Consider the following 22,138-nt stretch of genomic DNA (forward strand, 5'->3'; position numbering starts at 1 on the left):
ACGCAGAAAATTAATTTCCCTTCAAACTCTGCAATGCTGAAAGGCAGCGTGAAATGGGAGGAAGAGGAAAGTGTGATGCACTTGGGCATGGCTGGCTGTCAGCCAAGAGGCTGAGAAAAAGATCAAAGAGTTTATGGAGGAAATATTGATACTGAGGGGTGAAAAGCAGCACTAAACAGTGATTAAACAGGATTGAATAGAAAAGTTCAAAGTTTGACCAGCATGGGGTGTGTCTGATGCAATGAAGACTGTGACTCTAAGGAAGCAAATGGAGGAGGAGGAGGAGGGAGCTGAACATCTGTTTTAAGGAGCAACAGGCAAGTAGGGAGAAGCTGAAACAAATCAAATTGCTGGGGCTGGTGTGAGAAGAGAGACACGCTGTTCAGGGACCACCACACACTGTACGACAGGCACAGGGTGGCCTGGAAAAAAGCAGTTAGTAATTGGAGCAGGGGCCACTGCAACTCTCGGGGGGAGTCCTGATCCAGGGCATTGGGGTGGAGACACACGGGAAGAGCCAGACGCCTGTAAGCCTGGTAACTAATAATAATAGTGGTGGAAAGGGCTTGTTCCCCACCCCTCCATGGCCCACTGCAAGAGGAACTCTGTAACTGAGGAAGCCGGCCAGAGGAACAAATGGCACCTCCAGTTACCAGGACCGCTGTGAAGAAAACCGAGGCTGCAGATGCAGCCCAGCAGAGAAGAGAGAAAGTCGCTGTCATGACAGGCTTTGTTCCACCGCAGATAAAAGCCGTGAGAGGTGATGGGTGCCCTAAAAAGGGATTACACTGAGTAACTGGTTAAACTGGAGGGATGTCCTTGGTTAACAGCATATGACTGTACGGATCTAGCTGAAGCAGCAGCCTCAGGGCAAGACTAGGACCAAGATCAGCCACGTTGGCTGAAGATCCTCTAGCCAGTGATGACTCAGACTTATGGACGTGACGGATCATCAAGGGGTCTTACTCTGACCAGCTGTGCTGAGTCTGGCTGGAGCGGAGTTACCCTTCTCCACAGCAGCCTGTACGGTGCTGTGCTTTGGTTCTGTGAGTAGCAGCGTTGACAACACACCAGCGCTTTGGCTGTCGCCAAGCAGTGCTTGCACAGTGTCAGGAATTCTTTTTTCCCACTCTGCCCGCACAGTGAGTAGACTGGGGTGGGCATGATGCTGGGAGGGGACAGCTGACTTGAACTGACCGCAGGGATATCCCGTTCCATACAATCTCATGCTCAGCAAGGGTAGCGTTGACTCCTCCAACACGCCATAGTTATCAATGTGTCCACTAAATCCATTCTCTGTTATGGAGTTAGTCAACTTCCGCAGCAGAGTCCTCAGACCTACTGCTAGGTAGCCCCCATTATCTCCTTTGGGATCCTTGGTGTTACGTTACATATTTTCATGGCTCGTGATTCTAAAACATTCTGGCATGATATAGGCAGTTTTTCAGTCACTGAGTTCCTTTAAACTCACTGGTCAATACCATCTGATCAGAGAGACTCACTGAATTTTGGACATTTTTCCTCTCTCTTTATTGAACAACATAATTCTTAGTATTTGAGCTTGAGACGGATCCTGCTGTGTGCAAAGATTTGACACAGGCTCCCCCTCAGGTTCCTCGTGTAATCTCCTCAGTATTGCCACGATTGCCATAAGTGTTCCTTCTCTACTTTTACACCATGGACTTCCTGGCAAGCTGCCCCACTTCTGATGTTTGGTGTTTCTTTCAGCTTTGGAAAATTATTGATCAAACTATTCTGATATTGGTTTATTAGTTTTTTACTTTTCTCTTTGAACACAGCTTCAGGTTTTTGCATGACACTTTATTCTTCTTGTGACACTTCTCATAACAGTTTCCGCTCAGCCTTTTCAAAGGGAGCTTTAAAAAGAGCGACACATTTGCAGTAAGCTTGCTCCTTTAAACAGTCATCACTGAAGCTAGACCTAAACATAACTTCTTTCTTCCTTTCACTTCACTGCTGGACTGTAAAAAAGGCATTTTATTTTTATCACTGCACTATCGTCATCCATTCCCAGGGTAACTCCGTTTCACAGAAACTGGTTGTAAAGCAGGATGTGGATGAGATTAAGTCTGCTTTGAAGGGTGAATTTTGTTGAGAAGAACTGTGACTTCATTATTCACCCAGATCTGGGTTCCCACTACAAGAATGACATGGATATACTGTAGTGAGCTGCGCAAACTTGCCACTAAGTTGATTTAGGAGCTGGTGCATCTGACATAGGAGGAGATGCTGAGGCAGCTGGGACTGTTTAGCCCCAGGAATGAAAGGCTCAGTGGGGATTGTATCAACGCGTATAAATAGCTGATGTAAACAAGATGGATCCAAACTCTTCTTAATGGTATCTGGTGACAGGACAAGAGGCAGCGGGCACCAATTAAAATATGGGAAATTCCACTTAAACATGAAAAAACTTTTTACTCTGAAGGTGATAAAGCACTGGAGCATGTTGCCCAGAAAAGTTGTGGAGTCTCCATCCTTGGGAATATTCAAAACCTGATTAGACATGGCACTGAGCAATCCACTGGAAGTGACCCTGCTTTGAGCAAGGGGTTGAACTAGACACCTCCATAGGTCTCTTCCAGCCTCAGCTATTCTGTGACTGTGATTCTTTTCTTTTCCTTATTCACCCTCCTAAAAAGCAACTTTACTTCTCTTCCACGCCACTTCATTCCCCCTCTCCTGAATTCTCTCCCCAGCACGATAGCAGGCACACAGGAAATCATGTGGTGCCCATGAAAAGAAACAGGAGGAAAGAGACCCCCTTAACCTGGCCGTATCAGCCCTCCTCTTCCCCTCCACCATTGCTGTGGTCATTGCCACCAAGAAGGCATCAGCAAGAGGCACAGGTGGGGACTTACTGAGGGACTTACTGCAGTTGGTAGAAAGGGTCAGGAGACCTATTCAGAACTTCAGCCTGCAGCAACACCTACAACCCAAACATCTGTGATGAACCTGTCAATCAGCTTTGAGAACATGGATCTGACACTGCCAGAGCTGGGGCTAAGCAGTTGCAACCTCACCTGCATTTCTCAGCTGTGGGCACATTCTTCACTACCACCACAATCCAATTGCTTCCTTGTACACTGGTCCTGTGGCTGCACCTCCTAAGACCCACTCGTAGAAAGGCACAGACCAATGTCCACCTCTTCAAGGAGACCCTAAACATCAAGATCTCACAGACGGTCCTCCTCACCCTCAGGCCTTTGCTTTCTCCACTGTCAATCTACTGACTGCTGAGGAGGACTCCATTGTGGCAGTCAGGGGTCGGGTTGTCATTTTCAAGATTAATTAACCCCTTTCTCTTCCTCCTTCTCCTCCTCTTCCCCCTTCTTTCTTCCTGAACATGTTCCTCACAGGAAATGGTGAACCTTGTGTTTTGCCACATCCCTAGCTGCATCACTGTTAGATTCTACCTTGAGGGTGCCGGTCCCTTTGGAGCAATGGGGAGAGGGGAGAAATAGATGCAAAACAGACCCACCAGAGGTCAGACCAAGGGCATCAGCGTTACTCTCCTATAAGTGCAGATGCTGAAGAATCCAGCCCCATCTCCAAATCCCCTACCCTTCTGTGTGCAGTGGCAGTACAGCATTTCAGTTACAGCGTTGCTGAGGTCCCATGAAGCCTTCTGGTGTTATCATTCCGCCTCCTTTGGGAGTGCCAGCGGGTGCCTATCTGTGTCAAGGGATAAAGGAGTCTGGCAAGCAGGCAATGCTGAACTGGGAGTGATGTAGGAATGCCTCAACTTGAAGGCCATAAGGTGCCAAGGAGTCTACTCCTTAGCCATGCTGATGTCAGGAGATGAGCTGACTTTGCTCCCTGGAAAGAGATTCATGGTTTCAGAAGGAAAGGTAGGCCAGTCCTCAATAAGCAGCAATGAGGGCTGCTGACCTCACTCCTGTAAAGGCTTCACATGAGGAAGGGAAGGTACACATTGCCCTGTCTCAGCAGGCCCACAACTTCTACACCTCTGTCCCTGCCATTAGTGAGAATTACTTGTTGCATGGGACCACCGCTACCAGGGACAAGACTGTCCCTGGCCACAGGGCCACTAACGGCTCCCTTCACCTAGTGACACAACTGAAAAAAATCCTTCTCCATGCTGGGGGCTGTTGGATGATTCCTTACAAAGATGAGGTACTCTCTAATCTTCGGGAAGGAGAGAACTCTGGCACGTTCCTGCATGACACTCATAGCAATCCAACTCGGAAGCCCAGCTAGAAGACAGTCACCTCACTAGCATCCCTGGCAGGGTGCTGACTCCATCTTGCCTGGACCTTTACTTAAAGGTCCTGGGTTTGTTGCCTTTTTGCCATGTGGTGTGCCACCCTTCTTTGTTCTTAAACACCTACAGCCCCCTGGCCCAGAAGTGCAGCCGTACCAGCAGATGTGTCGTGGTAGTCAGAGCCCCAGAGCCTTTTGCTGCGACTGTATGTGAGAGATCAGCAGGATGGAGCAGCTGGAGCAGGAGAGTTGGATTTGGAGAGGAACTTGGTGACTCATGCCTTTGCACCATGTTTTAAGTGACCTGCAAGACTGCCAGGCCCCAGGGCACATATCCAACTGTATCAGAAGATGGATCATGGCATGCAGCATTTGTCCTTCCCCACCAAGTTATCCCTTTTCCAGTTCCAGCCTACCATGTCATTGCTCATATAGGACTGTCCCATACATTTGATTGTCCCTCTCCAAATCTTTTCTAATTCTAGTGCATCCTTTTTGCGATGCAGAGACCAGAGCTGCAGTCCAGGCATAGGCAAACTATGAGTTTATGCAATGGCATAACGAAGTCGTGTTAATTCCTTCCCCAATCATTCCTAACATGCAATTTTCTTCTTTGACTGTTGCTGAGCACGATGCCTATTTGTTTTGTGTAACCTCAGGGTCTCACTCCCAAGTGGTACTAATCAGCTCAGAACCCATCAGTTTAAATATGAAGCTAGGAATGTGTCTCACCTCTGTGCCATACTTGACTTATCAGCATTAAATTTCATCTGCCATGTAACTGCCGAATCACTCAGTCTTGTAGAGTTCTTCTGCAAGTTTCTAGTCTGCTTGTGTCCTTGTTGCTTTGACTAACTTCATCCCATCAACAAATCTTACCACTTACTTCTTATTTAGAGAACTTATGGGCCGTTTTTGAAAGTCACACAGCGCAGACTAGTGTGGAACTCCGGTGGGGATCTTTCTCAGTTGAAAGAACTGACCACTTATCCCTATGTCTGTCTCTTTTAACAATACTGTATCTGTACCACCACCTCCCATTTTAATGTGTTTTTTTTTTTTTTTAATTGATAATGTTTCCTTGCAAAGGTTTTTGGAAATTCAGGTAGAATATTTCAACCAGATCACCATAATTTTCATGTCTTCCCGACCCTTCATGGAAGTCAAAGAGTTTTCTAAGGCAGGACTCCCTTTGACGGGAGCAATGTTGACCAAGAAACTTGTATTTCTCCCAGTATCTACTAATCCTCTCTTCTGTTATTTCTACTAATTTACCTTGAACAAACATCATGCTTGGGGGCCTAGAGTTCCCCAGAACTCCCCTGCAATCCCTTTTACGGTCTGGCATCAAGTTTCCTACCATGAAGTCTCCAGATACCTAAAGAAGTTTTGAGTTGGAGGCTACACGCTGCCGTAAGCGATTTGGCTTCTTTGTTCACAAGTTGGATGAGAAACCCGGGACCAGCCGGTCGGTCATTTTTCGGGTTTACTCTGTTCACCTCCACCATCACCTCTTCCACAGCTGCTCCCGCCTCCACGGCGTGCTGACCCTAACTGGGGTTCCTTGGAAGGGAGCCTTCCTGCTTCATTCCAGAGGAGATATCCCTTCAGGGGAGCCCTTTTAGGCTCACCTGAAAACTTCTCCGGCACCTGCCAGGCTTCCTTCCACGCCTCCCTTGGCTGCGGCTGACGCCATCCCGAGAGGATGCTGAGCGGATGCTCCGCCAAGACGCCGCCTGGGAGCGAGCCCTGGGCCGGCCCGCAGCCTCGCCACGCACACGGCTGGGAGCCAGCGCTGCCCCCGCCCCGGGCCCGGCCCCGGCCCCCGCCCCGGCCCCGGCGTTCCCGGGCGGCGGGAAGCGGCCCCGAGCTGGACAGCGGCCTCCGGCCCCGCCCCGCCCCGCCCCGCCTCACCTCGGCCGCCGCCCCGCCGCGGCCACGTTGGGACCCGGCGGCGTGCCGAGACGGCAGCGGGGGCGGCTTTGCCACGGCGTTTTCTTCTTCTTCTTTTTTTTTTTTAATTAATACTTTTAATTAATTTTTTTTAAAGCGGCGGCGGCGGCTCCCCGTTGCCCGCCGAGGGAGCGGCAGCAGCGCGGGGGTGAGGGAGGGGAGCGGAGCGGAGCGGGGGGCCGCCCCAGGTGGCGGCGCGCTCCCGTCTCCACAACATGGCGGGCGCGGAGCCCTTCGCGGCGGTGCTGGCCGCCCTGCGCGGCTGCTACGCCGAGGCCTCCCCGCTGGAGAGCTTCATCCGGCGGCTGCGGGAGGGCGGCGCCGGGGAGGCCGAGGTGCTGCGGGGCGACGACGCCCCCTGCTACCGGACCTTCGTGGGGCAGTGCCTGGTGTGCGTCCCCCGCGGGGCCCGCGCCATCCCCCGGCCCTTCACCTTCCAGCAGGTAGGAGGTGGCGGCCCTTTGGCGGGGGGACGGGGCGCGGGCACGGCCCCGGCGGCAGCGCGCTTCCTCCTCCTCCTCCTCCTCCATGCGCCCCCGCGGCCCCTCGTGGCTGCCGCCGGCCGGGCCTCCCCGCCGGGCCTCGCCCGCCCCTGCCGGCGGGGAGCGGGGGGGGGTCGCCCCCCGTTTTGAGCGGTTGGGAGGGCGGGCGGGAGGTCCGCGGCTCCCCGGGGCCCCGCTTGCCCGGCGGGGTAGGGGGAAACGCGCCGGGCGCGGCTGGAGGTGAAAGCCGCCGGTTTCCCGCCCTTGAGAGGGCAGAGGAGAGGGGCGGAAACCCGCCTGCGGGCCGGTGTTCGGGCCAGAAGCGGCCCCTCGGGTGTGGAGGACTCTGCTTCCCCCTCGGCGCCGCGGCGTGCCTGAGGAAAGCCGTGGTGCCCGGGTAGGAGACGGCCTCCGCGGGCTTGGAGAGCTGCGGACCGTGCCGTTTGGTTGAGCTTTGCGCAAAAGGAAGAGGAGGCCTCAAGAAAATCCGCGTTGGTTCGCTGGAGGTCGGAGCCTGTGCCAGCAGGTGCCCGCGGGCAGAGCGGCCTGAAGACCTTGGAGCCCGGGTCGCGCAGGTGTCCCGGGGGGTAGCGCGGGGTGTTTCCTGGGCATGAAAACCAGGATCAAAAGGGCAGGTGTTCAAAAGGCTTCCTTGAAGTCGTAGGCCCGCGTTGCTGCCTGTGAACGTCTTGCGGGGTACGCTTGAAAATCTTTCTCTTTTGGGTATGGCGCTTGTGAATCATTAATACTGCTTTGGAAGGGTTTGATCTAGAGCAGACGTCTAGGACTGTGTATCTCGCGTACCTGTTTAGTTAAAGCGTACATTGTGGTTTGTTGAAGAGTCGGTGATGAAAGCTGATTTTCTTTTTTCTTTCTTTCCTCAGTTATCTAGTCAGAGCGAAGTCATCACAAGAGTTGTGCAGAGACTATGTGAAAAAAGAAAGAAGAATGTCCTCGCATACGGATACTCCTTGATGGATGAAAACAGTTCTCATTTCCAAATCATGCCGTCTTCAAACATATACAGCTACCTACCCAATACTGCAACAGAAACTATTCGCATCAGCGGCCTCTGGGAAACACTGCTGAGCAGGATAGGGGATGATGTGATGATGTATCTGTTGGAACACTGTGCGATCTTTATGCTAGTTCCCCCTAGTAATTGTTACCAAGTTTGCGGGCAACCAGTTTATGAACTTATTTCGCATAATGTAGACTCATCCTCCGTGTTTGTCAAACAAAGGTTTTCAAGGCATAAACATAGTAGCTTGCTTGAGTATATGCAAAAAAGGCTTACGTTTCATAGACGGTATCTTTCGAAGTCACGTTGGTGGAAATGCAGACAAAGACTTGAAGCTAATGTCTCCAGCATGGGAAATAATAAAAGTAGCAAGATACAAAGCGTAGTGTCCAGTTACCAGTATTCTGCAAAAGCAGTTTCCAAAGCAAGTAAAGAGATCAGAAGGGTTGCTGAACACCTGGAAAAACAGAGTAGCTCCAGTTTATTTTTGTCGGCTACGGCACCATCTTTAAAAAGGAAGCTTGATAGGGAACAACCTGAAATTCCAGCTAAGAGAGCGAAAGTAGAGGAGAAAGCGGGAGAGGAAGAGGTTTGTAATCTCACTCCTGATATAAACCAAAGTAGTTCCAAGAGATACGGAACTGGGTATGTAGCATCACATTCTGTAAGTCTCATTAAAGAAAAGCACGTTTCTCAAAGAAGTAACAATGATATGTCTGGTCCTTCTTTAGTTCACACATCTCGCGACGGGAAGAAGCTTGTGGCAGGTGAAAGCTCTTTTCTGCAACGAGTTCAGAGTAACAAACCTTTAAAGTCCAGCATTGAAATGCAAGCAGAATCCCGTAGAAAAGGAGTAGAGATGCATGTGTATAAATCTCAGCTGGATTCTGTACAAATCACACCCGTGGAGGGTATTTCTTCAAAATGCAGAAGGCGGGAAAGTCCCCTAGCTCATTTGGCCAAGAAGTTACCAAATACGCTCTTGCGTTCTGCGGTGTACGTTGACAGGAAGTTTCTTCTGTATTCTCGCAGGAGTTTCCAAGAACGTTTCCCCAAATCATTTTTGTTGAATCGCTTGCAGGGCTGTCAGGCAGGTGGAAGACGGCTTATAGAAACTATATTCTTAAGCCAAAATCTGTCGGAGCAAAAGCACAGTCAGAGTCTGCCACATCACAACTGGAGAAAGAAGAGGTTGCCCAAACGCTACTGGCAGATGAGACACACATTTCAGAAACTGTTAAAGAACCATGGGAAGTGCCCTTACTTAGTTCTCCTGAAAAAAAATTGCCCTGTCTGGATATCTGAAACCAGTGTGAGAAAAACTGAGCTGCCTTGTCAGGCAGCCTTGCCTGGGGAAGCTGAGGTTCACGAGCAAGCAGAACAGTTTGGGAAAGAGCCTGCTAAGTGCGTGACAAGCAGCAGATCTGACTGTGGTCACGCTGATGTGCCAGACGACTCATACGCTCCTCTTGCAAAATCTGTGCGTGGGGAGTCGCAGAGTGAGTTGCAAAACCCAGGAGAGGTGTGTGATTCGGCCCTCAGGGAGCTCCTCAAGCAGCACAGCAGCCACTGGCAGGTGTACATCTTTGTGAGGGAGTGCCTGGAGCGGGTCGTCCCCGCCGAGCTTTGGGGTTCAAACCATAACAAGTGCCGGTTCTTTAAAAATGTGAAAGTGTTCATTTCCATGGGGAAGTTTGCTAAGCTTTCGTTGCAGGAGTTGATGTGGAAGATGAGAGTGAATGACTGCATGTGGCTTCGTCTAGTCAAAGGTACTTCTTATGTTACAGAACTAAGTGGCGGCGGTGTCAGATGGCTGGCGTTCACGTTGAAGGTGGGAAGGGGAGGGTGTTGAATCTAGGCTCAGAGTTATTGGGTTCGTTGGTAATAACCATAGCTGAGAGAGCAAACCTAGCAGTGTTTGTGATTGATGGTGGAAGAACACTTAAGCCTGTCTTCCTTCCAGGACTTCAGTTTTCATCATTTCATTCACGCTTTTTGTGTTTAATAGGATGATGTTTTCACAAACATGAATTCAGAACCTGAGCCTTTCAGCAAAACTCTTTCCCTTCCACCCTCCCTTTAAACTGCAGTAACTCTGAAAATTCATTGAAGTATGACCTAGGCACCTGGGGAACAAGTGCAGTCTGCCTCTTGGTTACCATAAGCCTCCAGAAAGAACTAAAGGCACATCAAGACACCTGTAGTGGCATGAGTTCCTCTGCCATGGGAGTGAACCTTCATCCCACAGCGTGCTTTTTTTTCCTCCCTCCTCAACATCAGCCCCCTGAGAAAGACAGGAGTATGGGACCCACACGATACAGGGGTTGCCCACCATCTGTCACCTTCCTAGAGCCCTTCTCTAGGAAGAAGAGACCCTTACTGAGCGCTATGCAGAGGTCACCAGACCGAGTGGTCCCTGTCTGAAAGCTATCGTGAGGGCATCGGCTAATTGGTCCAAATGCTACATGAATCCCTTCTGTTTAGTCCTCTGTTTGGATGCTGACAGGTAAATCTTGCTTCCTTGAAGAAGTCTGTCTTCAGACACTGTCCTAGGATTTAAATCGAGGGTGAACCTGTGGTTTTGTGGTTGATTGCTGTAGGTTCTAATGCATAATGTCGTTTTTCTGTGCTCCCATCCTCCATCTATGCAATGTGGATTGCACTTCCTTAACTGGTATGTTTGCAATTCTTATCTGGTAATGTACTTGGATCCAAGTCTGATGTTTGAGAACTGATGTGAAAAACAGGGGAGGTTACACTTCCAGAAGAAACTGTTAATTCTAGCAAATATATTGATTCTTTATTTAGAAACTATGGCTCAGAAACATACTTTTCAAAATGCTGAGGAGTTAAATATTTTAAAATATTTTAATTGTACAATATACGTTTGGTTCATAGTCGTTTGGAACATCTTGTCTTAAAAAAAAGTCATACCCTCTTATTTTCTGGCCTTAGCCCAAGAAAAGCAACAGATAGACTTGATTTTAATTTTCATGAAACTGCTCTCTTGTGCTTAACGTGTAAGCATACATTCAATTGCTTTGCTGGCTGTAGGTGGGGTTTTTTTCCTCCGTTTCTTGTCATTTTTTTTGTCAGTTCCCTGAAGTGTAGTCATCACGTGCATCTGTTGTCAAGAACTTAGAAAATCTAGTTCCAGGACAGCTACTTAACAACATTGTGATTTAATTTGTGTATTACAGTTGCATATTGCAAATCTTCTGTTAGAGAATTTTCTAGCAATCATTGGATTTTTTTCATTGATGTTACATGGCTGCTGTTGAAGTGAACACTGTTTTATCTCTATATGGTAGTCTTTTCTTAGGTGCTGTAAATACATGAAAATGTCTCCGCTCTGAAGTGCACAAAACCCAAGCAGGGTAGAGAACTGGAAACTTATTTCCATTTTATAAGTTTCAGTCTTAAGCCTCAGCTCTGTTGTGTCGAAATTAAGCTGTTTTTAACACATTTGTGCCATAATCATAATTTGTGCTATGCAGCTAAACTAATGCTTCTGTCTAATTTCTTTAAATTATCCTGTTGTATTTTGCTAAATTATACTCTTAAATTTAGTTAGAAAAAGTGTTATTGGAAGTTAGCAAAAATTCAGCATCGTAGCACAGGGTTTTATTCCCTATTCACCCATATTTAGACATCACTACAAATCTGTGGCAGTAAATTTAACAGTAGCTAGCAGAGTTCTGGGTTCATAATTTTTGTGCCATCTAAATATTAGAAGTGCTGATGAACTTAGGATGGGGGTTTTTTTCTGGGTTTTTTTTGACTGCAGCAAGAAGTTTTATATAGGTTGTCTGAAATAAAGCCTAACCCTGAAATTAATTTTCGTGTAATTGGGAATCTGATATCATTGTCATCCCCAAGTCAGCCCAGTTTAGTTCTGTGATTTTTACAGTATACCTAAGTATTTTCATTCTTTTGCCTATTTTTTTTAAGCTTTATATTGTAGTAGGTCTATTTCCGTTTTACCTTTCCCCTCACAACAATCTTGCCGTTGTGCATTAAAGATCTTGCGCAATCAAGATGGGGGGAAGAAAGCAAGTCTTTGGGCTACTAATGGCATGTATTTGTATCCCGTATGTCAATTTGTCACTGCAAATTAGTTTCTATGTTTGTACCTAAGCTTGGGTCGGTCACGTTATTTAATGCCAGTGAAAATTCGGGGCAGCATCTGTGCAATTGTTTGTATTCGCTCTTTTTCTTTCCATTAACCTCAAGCTAAGAAAAGAGTGTTATGTGTGGGGGGTTTTGTTTGTGTGTTCTGTTTCTTTACTAACAGAAGTAGCTGATATTTACTATAACTACCTTTGAATTGTTTATTGAAGGTGATCACTTTGTTCCTGCCTATGAACATTGTTTCCGTGAAGAACTTTTGGCTAAATTCCTATACTGGCTGATGGATACCTATGTTGTTGAGTTGCTCAGATCATTTTTCTATATCACCGAGACCATGTTCCAGAAAAACATGCTTTTCTACTACCGAAAATTTATTTGGGGCAAGTTACAGAACATTGGAATTAGGTAACATTAGAAAACTAACCGAACATTAACGGAATATGTGGAAATCTCATGTTTTGTAGTGTTAAGTTATAATTCTGCTTTTGTTTATTACCCATTTATCCTCCTTTATTTGCTTAATTTCCAAAAAGAGGATTCAACCTGTGATTCTAGTATGCAACAGCTTGTAAATTCTGAAATATTTTGTGTGAGAAAACTGATTCAAATTTAAAATTCTTTGGTAGGAGATGAGACATCTTTGCAATAATAAAATGCATTATGAAGAGGATTTTGTTTTGATAAGTCAATTCACACCTTGTAACAATGAGTAAAGCAGAGTGACAGAAACACAAAGTAACCTTGGGAAAGTTAATTTTAAAAATAATTTGCTTCAACTGCTTTCATTTAAAAAAAAAAAAATCAAAATGAAACCACAAAAGCTCTGTTGAAATGCTGTAATGCTCTATTCATAAATTCAGACAGTAGCCTTTTGGTTCAGTGCATCTGTGGAATTCCATGCTGCTTTTATGGTCTTAAAAATGCATGCATGTGTTTAAAGTTAGGGCATTATTTAAGATTCAATTTTAAGCAATGAAGTGAGAAAATAGGAAAGATCTGAAGGCAATTTTAATGGACGGTATTGTGCATGCATCTACCTAGTTCAAATCTTTTGGGTTTCATTGTAAATTGTTGGTGTTCGAGAGCGCTTTGGGACAGTGCAAAATGAACATTCTGTATGTCTTGTGTTTTAATGGCCATTTTGTATGGTGAGCTTTTGCTTTCACAGTGGTCTGTTGGTCTACAATGTTATATGTGTGATTTTGCCCCTCCTGCCCCGCCACTCCGTGACTTCAACGTTGGTGTCTCCAGTGCAGCTCTTCTGCATATGTGTTTGCACTTAATGGGGCCTTGATCTTGTTTGCAGTTGTAGCACAGAATGTGCAATTTAAATAGCAGTAGTAGAATGTAAATTTCAGTCCCACATACTCTGTTTTTCTTGTCTTCAAACTAACAGCCTTAGTGTTGCAGTTAGTGTTCCAGGTAGTTTTAATGTACTTCAAAAGCTACTTTTTTTGTGGAAAGTATCATCAAGTAGTAACTTTTGCATATTAGATATAATGCTGATTTTAGTGGGGTATGTGATTAAAAGAAGACAAATATTTTTGGTTTAGCCCTTTTGTCCCTCTTCCCAGTTTCCCAGAAAAAAACCAGTGTGTAAGGGCAAGGTGCTCTGAACTCCGAAGACCCTGATCTGAGCTGATCCCATTTCTTCTGTTTTCCTGCCCATGTATTTCCCCACGGTGCAGGAAGCCTTTGGCTTGGGAAGTGCCTGAACTGCAGATGACTGGAAGCTGGGGAAGCATCCCAAGGAAGAAGTGCTGTGTGCCTGCCAAGGGCATGCTCTAAGCACAGGGTGTTCGCTGCTGGCTGTGGGATACGTAGCTATACGGACTTTTAGTCTGACCCCAGCAGCTGCGCTTCAGCTTCGCTCACAAGGCTAGGGCTTTCAGCACTCTGCTTTTTGAGTGTGCTGTGCCATGTGAGGTCTCCTACTAATCCAGTTTACTGAGCTCATACATGTGGCCAGCTGCCCACTTCACCTGGGCAGAGAGATGCTGGGGTTTAGAGATGTTGTGAAACAGCTGTTGAGGGCTTCCTGTGGTTCCTGGGCCATCTCAAGACTCTCCAGGCACCGTCCCCTCTTACCCAGGCAGTGTTTTCAGTCACTCTTGGTGAGCTGGTGTGAAAGGCTGTTGAATTGCTTCCGTCTTCCCTGGAGGAAGAGTATCTGGTGGCCTCAGTTGTTGCCCTAATGTCTTTTCTGTGGCTCTCCTGGTTCTTCCTTCAGCTGGAGCTGCTCGTGGCGATTGCTCTGAGCTGGCTAGTGGGAAGGCATTCACAGCCAAGCGTAGCCACTGATGCCTTACCAGTTCTTTTGCATCCTCCTTTGGGAGGAAGAGGATGGATGGAACCAGCTGCACTGAGGAGCTTGCCTTTGCACTGCATTATCATTAGGGAGTAAATCCCCGTACTGAAGGGCTGTTCTGCATGAGTAGATCTTCCTGTGCAGAATCCCGTTCAAGGGTGCAGACCATGGTTCTGGGAGAGGACCTGAATCTGTGTTTGTCTTGCGGTATGAGTGGAGGTTGCAGTATACTGGACTTTTTGCATAGACAACTTCTTACTCATTTTTGAAGTTTTACCAACCTTCATACCTCAAATTAAAATAGCCCTTGTTCTTTGTTAAGAGAAAATCAGCATGTAATGATACAGTTGCTTCAAGTTACATGGCCCAAAGAATACAAAGTTATGTTTTAAAAATAATGTACCCAAAGTTGTGGTGACAGCACCTGTTTTTGTGAGGACCATGCCCTCCCCACCTTTGCCCCACACGGTAGCTGCCAAGAGTCGACAGTGGTGCAGAAATTCTGAGTCTTACCCCATCGTATTGTGGCTGGATGCCAAAAGACAGCAGGACCATCCGCTCAACTTCCTCCAAGTTCCAGTGCCTAACAGCGCCGTGAGTGTACAAATGGGAGTGACGTGGTTCAGTGGCCACTAGATTAGTGGGTGTTCAAAATCAGCGCTGCTATAAATGCCATGAAATAAGCAATGAATGTTGCTGCAGGAAAAATGTCATCCTCTTCTGCAGCTGCTCAGAGGTAGTAATGATGAAGATCTGCCAATAATTGGCCTCTGTCTTGACTTTCAGAGGAAATCACACTTTTTAATATAGTGGCTGGTTTTGGTGGGGTTTTTTTCCCCTCAGTCCTAGATGTGAACTGCAAGTGATGGACATTTGATCATTCAGTTGTTTCCGTTGGGCTGGAGTTCTTAGTTTTACGCTAGTAATTTAGCTAATACTGTAGTACATCATGAAGCTTTATGGGTTCAGGAAAGAATTTAAGTCATAATAAATAATACTGAACTCTTAACTGTGGAAAAGTGGTCTCCTGTCCATTCTGCTTTACTATGGTCTACATCTGTACCAACAATTTAATTCCAAAGTTTTAATATAAATCCTCAAAGCACTTAGTAGTAGCTCAACGTGCTGGCCGTGGATGCCCCTATACCTTCTGGGTGCCATGCACTGCATCACTTAGACGCTGACAGTCCCATGCAGCTGGATTATTATCTGGTATGGGAGTTGTGCTGGCATGCAGAAGAGAAGTATTGATGTGCCTCACTTACCCATGAGCTTGGCTTCTCAGTTGTCTCCTAGAGCATGCTTACGAGATTTCCACCATCTATCCACTGCCTTTTGTGATAGCGTGGCCTCCTTTGGCTAAACCAGCCTGTTGGTTGGTATGGGATGAGAAAAATCTACATGCAAATTTAGATTTTCATCCACTGTTCTGAAGGGATTTGAACTGTATTGCTTTCACTTCCCAGAGGAGTATCCTAACAGCTAGGCTGTAGGGCTTTTTGGAGTGGCCCATTTTGTCCTTCTGAAGCAGTTCAGGACATCGATCCAGGTCTTTCACATTGCAAGTAGGCCACTGTAACAATACAGTCTTAAGTAAAAGCAAGGGCTTTTGCACCACACTTTTTTCCTGCCTCGTTGCATGGGAAAGTATTGGTTTGGCTTAAGCCACTCTGAGCTGTGAATCCTGAGGGAGGTGTCCGGGGGCAGAACTCGTTTCCCGGTGAGGTGGACTTACAGAGCTCAGAATCCGTGACTTGGGAGCCTTCTGGTCTTCGTTATTCTCTGCTGTTCGCTGTAGCTGATGCCTGCTCAGCAGATAGTTTGTTTTGAATTGTGTTACTGGATACTTAAATGCCCTTATGTTGTATATGTGTTCTAGGATCTCAGTTCGCTATAACTTCTAGTAAGTAGCAAGTCCCCTAAATGTTGGGAGTAGAACAGCCCATTACAGTGTGCAAGTCCTTCCCTGGATCTTTCTTAACATAGTTTTCAGAAGATTCTATTCAATTTGTTAATGTCTTTCAAGCTTTTGAAACCGTGAGAAATATCCAGCTTCCTATTGTCTTGCATAAAAAATATTTCATAATGTTCCAATTTGCTTGGCTAATCTGTGCTTAGTTTTTTATTTTGTGCTAATTAAGATTTTTTTTATTATCTTCATTTGCATCAAGCAGAAATTTGTAGTCTCTTATTATTACATTACATTGGCATTAAGATACCATGAAATTGTTCTGAAATTCACATTTCCATGTCACTTTCTGCAGAGGTTAGTATTTGTAATTCTCTTCTTAGTAAAATATTTGGCTTCAGTTGTCATAAAGTGATTAACTGTTTTAATTTATTGTCTTTCCTATTGCTTAAACTAAATGTGTATTTGTATTTTAGAAACCATTTTGCCAAAGTACATCTACGTGCTTTATCTTCAGAGGAGATTGAAGCTGTCCGTCAAAAAAAATACGTTCCTATGGCATCAAAGCTCCGGTTCATTCCCAAAGCGAATGGGTTAAGACCAATATTAAAAGTGAGCGGTGTTGTTGAAGCACGAGCATTCAGCAGGGAAAGCAGAGAAAAGAAGGTTTTTATTTTCTTTATTGTTTTATCTGGGTTTGATGTAGGCATCTAATAAAATGAGTGACATTTTTTTATGTTATATAATTAGTTTTAATGTGGGGAGCTGGAACCTTCAAATCAAAATGACTGATTGCTGCCTGTTGCAGCTTGGCTTCCCCCTTCCCAGTGCCTAATTACCATTAGCTTCCAGTTCCAGAATCACATACTTCTGTTTGCAAGCCTGTCTTCAGGAAATGAATCTAACAGAATGGCATGGCCTGTCAGTTAGTCATGTTTTCTTTCACTTCTCTTTCCATCCCTTTCCCTCAGGCTTGCTAACTGTGTCTGGTTGGGGTGGGTGTTGGCCACCTACGGGAGCAGAAGGACGGAAATCTCAGAGATGCTCAGTATTCTGAACTAACATGTCGTATTTGTTTGGCACCCCAGCGGGTGAGGGATGGGTGAGCCCGGCCTGTTGGGATTTGCCTGCATACTGATTGTGCACGTTGGTCGGCTGGCTGGCTGTGGTGCCGAACAGCGGTGAATTGGGTGGGTCACAGGAGAAGGGTCTGAGAAGGGCGAGGAAGCTGGATCAAGCATAGCAGCGAGATAGGAAGGAAGCGGGGAATTACTGCAGCGTGGGAACAGAGGCAGAACACGCAGGGCACAGAGCGATCTACTTAACAGGCCAGTTAACCACAAGGCGTAGCGGGAGCCCAGTTTCACTGTCTTGCATGAATGCATTAATTGTTTTTCCTTAGGCTGAGTCCTGTTTAGTACAGAAGATTAAATGTTCCCCAAACAGGTGAGAGGTCAGTGGCTTCTTAGTACTTACTGTTCAGTATGTGATCCCAGACCAGATTTACAGGGTACCAGCTAAAAGCTGTTCTGGTGTTACTGCTTCATAGTCTTTCTGTGACAATCAGACTATTAGGTTTGAGAGTATGCACACAGTTAATTTGGAAATAGCTGCAGTGCTTTAAAGGTGCTATTGCTCCTATAACGGATCTGGCATAAAGAATGACATAAGTATACTGAAGAAGATGAAGGTTCAAAGTCAACCATGGTAGCTGGTCAAGTGGTTTGAGCTAACCTGGCTGTCGTGGAGCGGAGAGGGAATATCTATATCTGCTGAAAAGTGCAAGCAATAGGCTCCTGTTGGAGAGTGCTGACAAACAACTGAGGACACAAAAATTTCAGCTGTTAGATAGACCTTATCTGTCTAAACTAATCACAAAGCATAGCTAGTGATTTTTATAGATCCGTGAAAGAGAAGGTGGTGGCCGTGTTACCTCTCTTCTCAGATAGTAGGCTGAGAAGTGTATAGTGCAAAACAATCATGTTATTAATGAATTCAGGGCTTCGAACCTACTGGAAGTGATGTAGTCTGTCTTTTTTTTTTTTTCTTTTGTTTTCCAAGACTTGCATGCCTACTCGGTGTTCTGTCATGACATTTTATCCTGCACTCTGTTCCAGTTTTAAATCCTGTACCATGTCCAGTTTGTCTCTGCTCTCCACTTTCCTCACAGAATTTAAATTGTATAAGGAGGACCATCTTTCAGTTCTTTCTGTCTGACAATATTGCAGGTTTTGGAATTTGAAAGCCAGTTTGGAATTGTAGGGTTAGTCTTGGCCAGCTTCTGTAGCTAAACACTGGGATATATCCAGCCTAAATGTGTCTCCTAAATATCCATCAAACCAACTTCTGATTCTTGGGCAACTCTGAAACTTTGCTGCAAAATACGTGGTGGAATGAGTCCAGTTCTGTGAATTTATCCTCAAATCAGTGTAGATTTTGTTTTGTTTCAAAGGTTTTACGTATTTGCTTTACATCTGTCTTCCTTTTTCGTTTGAACCAGTTTTTTTTTATTGGGAAGCTCAAAGCACTGGGAGGCAGCAGGGTTCTAAAAGATGCAATTTGTCTGAGAGTTTATAGTCTTTTACTGCATTTTGCAGAGATTCCAACAGATCTTTAGGTTTTTCAAAAACATCAACAATGTGGATTAGACCTGTTCTGGGGAATTAAGAGGCTCGAGGGAATTCCTTCTAACATGAAAATGAGGAGCTGCTGTGAATACTGCAACTCCAAGTTTCTCAGGTCTAGTTCAAATGGGGTTTGAAACCAGTCTCATTTTTCTTTTACTGATTTGTTTGCTATCACCCATATGGCCATCAGCTTTGTGAAAAGGTGAAGGTGTGCTTTTTGTGAAAGAGAAGCCGTGCTGGGTTAGGCTCGTTAAGAAGGAAGGGAGGAACTTTCCTACTGATGATTACTTTGATTTGCTGCTTCTCTTTACCTTTGAGCTACATCTCTGCCTTTTTGACCATTTTTTCTTAGGAACTTGGCCTGTAACAGAGAAGATACCACTGCAACAGTTCAGGAAAGCATCTCATTTTTAAAAAATCTTTGTTTTATAAACTGGTCAAAAACATTTTGCAAGACCAGCCAGTGAATGAACATAATTACTTCCCTTACAGAAAACAGTGAAGTTGGATTAAGGTATTTTGGAGGCAGTGGCAGTAGTGCACTAAACATTTTTGCTGTGCTTTAGTTATGCTAGCTTTTCACTGGAACCTGTAATTGATTTTTTCAGTGCAAAAATAAATGTTTTCATATGAATTGGAATGGTTCTGTGATTAGTAGTTTAATTGTATCCATATCATGATCACAATACTACCATTGAGACTAAGAAACCTTTTACGTTCTTTGCATACTTTTCGGAGGATTTCTCTGAAGTTCTGAACTGATTTATAAGTATTCTATGAGTGCAGCTTGTTTATTTTCTTCAGTAGTACGGCTTGCCTGTTCAACATTCTTTTGTTGCCAGGTCTGTCAATACTTGTTTCCCTTAAAGTGTTTGCAGAACTAATAAGCCTGCACGACTTCACTGCCACTCTGGTGTATTTTACTATTCCCATAGCTGAGAGTTAGATCTTTACTGACATACTTGGGTAAAGTACCTCCAGAGGCTGAACAGATAGTGCAGCTGGAGTTAGCCTAAAGTCTCAAGGCACATGTTCTTTTCGCTGTTCTTGTTGCAGTGATAATGTCCAGCATAGAGAATGAATGATTATTTTAGAAATTGCCTTCTAACTGGTAGCGGCTTTGTTTGCTGGAGTCCATCTATTTATCTCCTTACCTATTATACCTTGATTTCCAAGAGTGAAGTACAGAAAAAAACATTTTCCATAGGATTTAAATGTACAAAAAAAAATTCTGCGGCTGTTTTCTCACTTTGCAGTAGTTATTGCAGCTGTATTTGAGCTTTCTGAAAACTGCAGTTGACCCAAGTAATGTAGTAAATATACAAATTTAATCTCATATTTAATCTAAATATGAAATCTGTGTATTGCACAGAATTTAGTATGTTTCAATGTACTTTAAGGTGATTCTGGTTGGTCTCTTTTTAGATGCATCACTACAACACTCAACTAAAAAATCTATTTAGTGTGTTAAATTATGAACGGACCATAAACACCAGTTTTATCGGCTCTTCCGTGTTTGGGAAGGATGATATCTACAAGACATGGAAGAAGTTTGTTACAAAAGTTCTTGAATCAAATGGTGAAATTCCTCATTTCTACTATGTAAAGGTATGTCTTTTTAATTACATATTCAAACTAACTTTTCAAAGTCAGCTTTGCAGATACGTCGCTGTAATAGCTGTGATGTTATGCAATAGCTGCATAACTATTTCTTTTGCAAAATAAACTTTTGTGCACATGTAACACAGACTCTGGTTGTTTTTGTTGGGGGCGGGGGTTGGTTGTTTTTTTGAGGGGGGTTGTCGCTGCCCTAGTGCTTCCCGTACTTGAGTATTTTTCTGTCCATCTTTCTGTTGTGTAGCAGCGCTTGCTTCTGCACCTGCACTGGATTTTTGCAGTTACATTTGCTTGGGTATAAAAATGGGACAAAAATATCAACTCGGATATGCTTTTAGGGCTATCTTCCCAACGAAAACCAGGAAAAACTTGCTGTGTCCATTTGTATAAATTCAGCATATTTTTAAAAATATGTCTCCTCTATCTCAGTATCATTAGTTTCTGTTGAAAATGAACACTACAGTTCTAGTGTCTCTACAAGTTTCTTCTTCCACTCAAAAAAAATGAGTGCTTCTCATGTCCCACTATTTGAAGGAGTTTTTTCTTAACACTTTTGTTTTTTGGTTATGTCTAGCAGGCAACCTTTTGTGTTTGAGCTGAATTCATGGCTTTGAATTGGGGTGATTTATACAGATATATGTAAATTACACAGTTTGTGTGTATTATAGTGGGGCTGCTCTCCTTTGCTTTTGTATGTCAGTTGTCATCCTGTCCTGGAATTATTTCAGTGACTGTCTCATTATCTTTCAAACCAAAGAATCATGTCATTGACACAGTTCTCTTAAGATTGTTGCTTCTTCGGAAGGTTTTGAATTTTGACTATGGCAAGTAAAAGCGGAGTTAAAATGGCAATATGAGGTTTAGGAAAGGTAAAGCATCTGGGTTTGCAGCTTGCCAAAAGCCTAAGATGCCACCTCCATGATCATATGGAGAAGGAAGGTTTATTAAAATATTTAAACATATAAAAATATCAGCAATTAACTTTAGTTAAATGATTAGAGGTTCAGTGTTAGATTTAAGGTTGCATATGGGTATCATCTTCTTTTAATAACATGAATTATACTGAAACTGATGGTTTGATTATCCCTTGTAAGGGAAAACTCATTGACGAGTGAAGAAAGGTTTTGCGGATAAGCAATGAGTTCTTGTGTTGTCACAAATTTGGACTGAATAATGCAGTAATTTCACTCCAGTGTGATTCATCCTTCAGCCTTGTTTACATACTACAATACTTTTCTCATACTGCCACAGTGTTTACAGTGATACCAATGAATACATAATGGGAGGTGTTTTTTTCTGTTTCAGGCTGATGTGTCCAGGGCTTATGATACCATTCCTCACAATAAACTTGTGGAAGTGATTTCCCGGATCTTAAATCCTGAGAAAAGAACTGTCTACTGCATCCGGCGCTATGCTGTGATTATGATTACCTCAAGTGGAAAAGCCCGGAGGTTCTATAGGAGACATGTATGACTTGCTGATTTCTTCTGTTTGCTGCTGTAGATATATTTCGGTCCAAAGAATATTTTTTTAGATAGCTTTTTTTTGTTTAGTCACAATATGAATTAGACAATTACTTCAAAAACCCTTTTATGAATTTGGATATTTTCCAGAAGTAGCGAAGCTTCTTGTTGCTCTTTACTTTTTACACTTTTTAGTCAGTGTTATGAAAAATAAAGAGAAATGTATTGTGGAAATAGAGATATGTGAGGGAGATATTTCATTTTAACAACAGCAGAACTGTTGGATTAAAAGAATGCAGTAAGGCTGGCCCTTTGACCTTTGCTGAATAAAAGAGTCTGGTACTGAATTTTCTATTGCTTTTGTCGTTTATTTCTTTACGCTCAA

General features: G+C 44.5%; 1 protein-coding gene across 1 annotated transcript in view; it reads left to right on the plus strand.

Annotated features, from left to right (window-relative positions):
• Positions 1-6,383: 6,383 nt before the first annotated feature.
• Positions 6,384-22,138, plus strand: part of TERT (telomerase reverse transcriptase) — a 33,379-nt gene continuing 17,624 nt past the window's right edge. The window contains exons 1-6 of the mRNA XM_075415293.1: positions 6,384-6,638; positions 7,562-9,467; positions 12,039-12,234; positions 16,523-16,712; positions 20,099-20,281; positions 21,596-21,757. Coding sequence (XP_075271408.1) covers positions 6,411-6,638; positions 7,562-9,467; positions 12,039-12,234; positions 16,523-16,712; positions 20,099-20,281; positions 21,596-21,757 — 2,865 coding nt within the window. The 5' untranslated portion in view covers positions 6,384-6,410. The remainder of the gene's footprint in view (positions 6,639-7,561; positions 9,468-12,038; positions 12,235-16,522; positions 16,713-20,098; positions 20,282-21,595; positions 21,758-22,138) is intronic.

The sequence above is a fragment of the Opisthocomus hoazin genome, chromosome 3 (assembly GCF_030867145.1).
Source record: "Opisthocomus hoazin isolate bOpiHoa1 chromosome 3, bOpiHoa1.hap1, whole genome shotgun sequence".
In the NCBI taxonomy this organism is placed as follows: domain Eukaryota; kingdom Metazoa; phylum Chordata; class Aves; order Opisthocomiformes; family Opisthocomidae; genus Opisthocomus; species Opisthocomus hoazin.